The sequence below is a fragment of the Homarus americanus genome, unplaced genomic scaffold (genome assembly GCF_018991925.1).
Source record: "Homarus americanus isolate GMGI-L3 unplaced genomic scaffold, GMGI_Hamer_2.0 scaffold52559, whole genome shotgun sequence".
Taxonomy (NCBI): Eukaryota; Metazoa; Arthropoda; class Malacostraca; order Decapoda; family Nephropidae; genus Homarus; species Homarus americanus.
The window spans coordinates 231,501-237,500 of NW_024747268.1; the positions used below are offsets into that span (position 1 = coordinate 231,501).

Sequence of the window (6,000 nt, forward strand, 5' to 3'; positions counted from 1 at the left end):
TAAACAAAATCTTTAAAACGATACGGACAACAATTTAAAGTTCATTAATTAAAACTACGGAAAAATATTTAAATAAGTGAATTACGAAGAAAAATGTTATATATACGAAATTATTTTAAAAAGCAAAAGAAAAATGACTAAAACTTTCAAACGAATCGAAAAATAAAATACGACGAAAAAACAAAAGAAATAAAAACCGAGCAATACAGTGATATGTTCAGTAAAAATACGTACATGAGTTAAGACACATTTACGACTAAATTATGACTGCATGAGGATTATAAAGGCATAATTACGGCTGTGGGCGTTCTGGGTCCCAAGTCCCGGTAATGAAATCAACAGTTGAACTCTGAGGCAATGTCAACGTAGTTGTTGAAATTGAGTTCTTCCTGTGCTTGACAGCGCCGGTCCACCACCTACCTAACTAACCTAACCTGCCGACGTTCATCCTCTGCTTGTGAGCCCTCAAGTCAACGCTTATTTTGAGTTTGTGAGCGACGGAGCCCTACGTTTGAGTGTATGAACGCCGGAGTCCGTCGCTCATCTTGTATATTTGACACCTGAAATTGGACGTTTATCTTGTTTGTGAGCCCCGGAGCTCCACCGATCTACCAGATATTTGAGCGCGAGAGCTGTCCCTCTGACCTTCCGAAGGTCAAATTACCGTCAGTGGAAAGGATCCTCTACAGTATATATATATATATATATATATATATATATATATATATATATATATATATATATATATATATATATATATATATATATATATATATATATATATATATATATATATACACACGAGTGTATATAGCATCGATTCAAAAGAATGTAAAGAATGTTTAAGTATGCATTACAAATTTTATACATAAACAAAAGTCCACTCAAAAATATAAGTTATCATATTGGGAAATAAAACATTTTTTTCTATGATATATATATATCGGGACAAAATATGCCTGAAACATGTTAACAACCATAACTTGTCATACTAGTACTGTACAGTACTACAACTTTAGTGTCTGGCGGTGGGAGACAACCATGGCACCTCCATTCCATACAGCGGGCGGTTACGTTTTCCTCCCACGTAACGGATGGAAGGGAAGGGTATCTCTTCTCCACATAACGGCCTGATGGAATGGCAAGGTGGCCTCTGCAGATAATGGGCAGACGTAGTGGTGGAATCTCCCTTCAATATTTGGGAGGGATGAACGGAATGGTCCAGATGAGATTTGTACCCGACGGAGGAACAGTGTGGTAATATATTATTTTATCAAGATACAAGGAAAACTAGAACCTCGTTTCAACATTACGCAGGGACGGTTTATCTATATTACTTTACCACAAAACACTGACGATTATAGCAGGACCTTTACTTAGATTAGTCGCATGTGAAGAGTAAAAGCGGGAGGAATGGTAGTAACATCCCTCCCATATTACAGTGCGATAGAAATTGTATTACTATCTCTTTTACACGAGACTGAGTAATGGATGGGTAGATAGAACTGTAAGACATCTCCACTATATGAGGGAGGCGCGGACGGGAATGTATAGCAATTTCCCGCATTCAGAGTAGTTGGATATACTGACTGGTCTAAGGAGCCTATAGCCACCTATAACACAAGGCAAGGAGCTCCCCTACACTGGGTGAAGTATAGAGGCGTCACAAGGTGTCATTCGTTATTTTTTTTCAGCGGAGGTTACCGGCGCCTCCTGCCTGCCGCGGCCATCCTGTTCCACTATCTCCATCAATATAGGCCTAAGCTTCTTTACTATACCCGGTACTCCCTGGGATATCTATACCAAATAAAAAATAACAAGATATACCTGAAAGCTACAACCATACACATAATTATTCCGCCTAATTTTATCTTTGAAGTTACGCTCTTTAAGCGAAATGTGAACATGACCCCAACACCCACAATAAAAAACTACTTTATCAGGTCCCTGTTTGATTTATTGAGTCCCATGTGTGGATGATGATGTTGCAGAAGGGAGGCAAGCTGCAGGTACTGGCCGCACAGTGATGGTAATCGCGGACTTCTTATAAACTGTCGATGCTAGAGGCCGTCTGATGGAACAAGGCGCCGATATCAGAAGCAAAATCATGCCATAAGCGGTAGTTTTCCAGCGACCGCTCCCAGCCACTCAGGACCATCCCAGCGATGAAACATGGCAGTTCCATCCAAACTATGCACACGTAAATGCACACGTGTACACGCAATCAGTAGATAAATTTTATGAATAAATACCAGTCATGTATACATAATGTTGGGTGCCTCTTTCCTCGTCTCTATAAGCACACACACATACCCGACGAAAACGAAACCGCAGTGGATGTTCGTGTATACATAAAAACCAAATAAAATACCCACTTAGCTACCGGTACGCTGGCGGACTCACTGTGGTTGTGGGCCGCCGCTGCCCCGCCACCGCCGCCCTCGTTACTGCAACCACCTCGTTCACTAGTTAACACGTATCCGCATATGGGTTCTTCCACGCGGCAATTTCCAGTGGACGAAAAAATGTCAGTGTATGTATGTGGGTTGAGGAGTGACGGACTAGATGGAAGTAGATGAGGGTAGTTCCCCCAGACGGGTGTTGGTACCCCGCTTGTCTACCCTCACACAGCTGCTCTAGTCAAGGCCCAGCGTTACCGCACACCTACATCCTTAACATTTATTTCGTAGCACACTGGAAAGGTCACTGTCACCAACCAAACATGCGACGTAGTGACATCTAAGTTCCTTGTGCGTAAGGTGAGATGCGTCCTGGCCCAGAGCTCTTCCTGGTCCTAGAGGAGTAAAATCCATAGCATTGCAAAGGTGGTGGGCAGCGTGGTAACCATGTGTGGTGGTGCACCCCGCCACCCTCCCGCTGCTGCACGGCCCAGTATGCAATATTAGATGCTCGATCTCCCTCCCTCTCCTGCACCTTCCCTCAGGCTAACCCTGCAACCTAAAATTTTGTCGTGTTAAACCAGCTAGAGGCTAGTGTGGAATGATAGTGCAATTTTTCCCTATAATACGGACAATCCAGTTCCACACTGGGTGCGTCACATGCTGGTGCGCGACGGAGTGCTGAGTGATACGCACTCTTATAAATAAACATGGACCGGACCAGTCCGCTAACAAACTGCCAATCTCCTCGCCTGCCCAAACTGCCCTCTAACTACTTAATTGTAGTGTAAACGTTGTTGCAGCCGATATTTAGCAAACAACGTTGGACAGTCTTGTATGGTTGGGATAGGTACGATTCGCTTTAAATCCAATTACACATCTAGATTTAGACACACATATACAGATATATATATATATATATATATATATATATATATATATATATATATATATATATATATATATATATATATATATATATATATATATATATATAAGCATGTCTCTTCGTTTAGGTTAAACTGGTTGCCAAGATGCAAAAACATAAAACATTTCGCACAAAATTATTATGAAAGATCTTGTATCTGTTGCTGGGATCAACTGCACGAATCGTCACTTTAACACCAAGATCAGCAACGGCCTGATATTAAACTTTTATAAAAGAAAAATTCGTAAACTTGAGTTTCTTTTATTTATTTATTTTTGACAATATTAATAGTATTCATTAGAAGTTTGAAAAATTCATCTTATGTGAGTGAGGTGATGCTGAGCCTCAAAAGAGAGCTTACAAATTTGGTGATCGTCGGACCACAAAAACAATTTAGTTTAAGGATGCTGCGTTAAGATAGAATCTGTTTCACACTTAGAAAATGTTTCTTTTAATGAGGTGTGTGACCACCGGCGAATCTCCTTAGGCTTATCTCAGCCTCTTGCCCTTAACGATTCACCTATGCATTAAAACTAGAGGTGTGTGCAAGCCACTGTTTGTTTTGCATAATATTGTTTACAGATAACTGTTGATAAAACAGAAAAATTTATACTCGATAATATATGAAGCCACAATATCTTCCACTCGACAGTTATTATTTAGAAAGAATATTTGTTCCCAATGATATAATAAACCTATTGTACGTACAACACTTTCAGAAGACTTTATAAAAAGTGTTGACTATTTCTAGACGTGGGTAAGAAGTGAGGCAGGGGAGGCCTACCTGGTGGTGTTGGTGGCACTCACTGTCAGGTGCCTGCGGGTCTTACCTGCCGGACTTAGTGATGACCATCTCGGTACCCAGCTTGTGAAACTTCTCCCACAGATCCTTACACTCGAGTGTGACTTTAGGGTCGTCCACCACGCCGTCCTCCTCAGGGAGGAGAGAGCGGAGCGGCCGCAAGTGAGACTGGGAGATGACTTCCTCGGCCGCGGTGAAGGGGTGACCCAGGTGCCCCGGGAATTTGGGCAGCAGGCTGTAGGGGTTGGGTGAGCCCGCTGCCGCTGCCGCCACAGCCGCCGCCGGCAGCCCCAGCGTCGGTAGGTACGACGGCGACTGCGTAAGGAGGGAGTTGACGCTGAAATCTGTGGGTCTTTGGAGGAGGAACGGGTGGTATGCCATGCTGCTGCTCACGTCCAGAGGGGTGAGAGGAGGGAGGTCGTTGAGCGGGGAGTTGACAAGGTGGCCGAGCTCCTGCAAGATGTCGAAGCGCATGAGGCAGGTGCTTGGGGGGCCTCAATCACACACTACACCATCACCGCCCCTGCATCACGCACACCCACACTCCACCAACACATCCGTCCACCACCACAGTACTCCTCGGCCACCAACAAAATTCACGATAATAAACAATAATTCTTTCCACGATTTACGAAAATATCACCAGTGCTTTTATTTTTCCTTGCGCGTCACTATACAAAACCTCCTCACAACCTCCAGATTGCACTTAAGGGCCAGGGTATATTATTGTAAACCTAGACGGGTGAATAGGTTGGCAGGAGGTGTAGGAGGCAGAGGCGTGGTGTCTGACACTTGGAACGTACAGGCCCTCAGCCTTCCTATCGCGCGTTCGCACCTACACTGGCGACCACCAAGTCATGACCGCCACACCAGCGGTCGACACCCGCCAACAATACTGATTGGTCCGTCAACACCCGCTCAGCCAATCACAGAGCTCGGGAGGCGGGGCATCCGCGTCCCACGTCACACCTTCGGGCTTGCCGATTGTGATCAACTTCACACGCACATGACCGCAAAAAATCCACCGGTTGCTGTTCCTCGGTATCGACATGGGAGAAACTTCACTTCCCTAGATCTGGCAGTGCCATATAAGTTAGTTGGTATGATGACACTGAGGAACTGTGGTTTTGGAAGTGCTGAATGACACAGAACGACGAAGATTTCGAGGCAGTGAAGTGAATTAATCCGCGGGCGTCAGAAGTCCCGCCTCATGGTGCGAGCGAGGGCCGGGTCTCTGCGTGGTTATCAGCATGTACTAGAAATCTACTCTACCCCCTATTAGGTCCATCAATCCTTTCAACTACTTCCATATTCTTTCAAATCAATAAAAACCGAACCTTAAAATTCCCTTCTACTTGTGTGAGAAGTCCTGTCTAAATGAGAGGTAAAAAAATCTGGACAAAATAGGGGTGGAAGTGCAGAGTAGCCGAGCGGGGCGGACAGCGTGAAGACCATATGGGCGGGGCTTATGACGCGGCCCCTGCCTACACCCGCGCCGACACCTCCCACCGCCACCAGTAGGACCGCTCCGGAAAATAGTCCCTTATAATATCTTATCAATCCCATTTAAACTCAATATATTTTTCTATTAAACTTTCTTCCTATATATACTTTTAGAAATATATCACACATATTCGTTAAAGATGTCCGGGTGATCCTTAAAATGTTGGAAATCAGGTGGGAAGTTTTCAGGTACTTCTCCGAGGTGTCGCGGCGCCTTCTCGTGTGTCCTGTCGGCGCCCGGCTCGGCAAATGACGGCGCGGGCCACTCACCAGGCATAACCATAACCCGTGTTTACCAGAGCCACTCAGCGCGCACAGTGACACTTCCATCTACCGACACCATTGGGAGATGGACTTGGCGGATGTCA

At 44.5% G+C, this 6,000-nt stretch overlaps 1 protein-coding gene across 1 annotated transcript in view; it reads right to left on the minus strand.

Annotated features, from left to right (window-relative positions):
- Nucleotides 1–5,647, minus strand: part of LOC121879541 (T-box transcription factor TBX3-like) — a 108,924-nt gene extending 103,277 nt beyond the window's left edge. Inside the window, exon 1 of the mRNA XM_042386198.1 lies at nt 4,158–5,647. Coding sequence (XP_042242132.1) covers nt 4,158–4,603 — 446 coding nt within the window. The 5' untranslated portion in view covers nt 4,604–5,647. The remainder of the gene's footprint in view (nt 1–4,157) is intronic.
- Between the last annotated feature and the right edge of the window lie 353 nt (nt 5,648–6,000).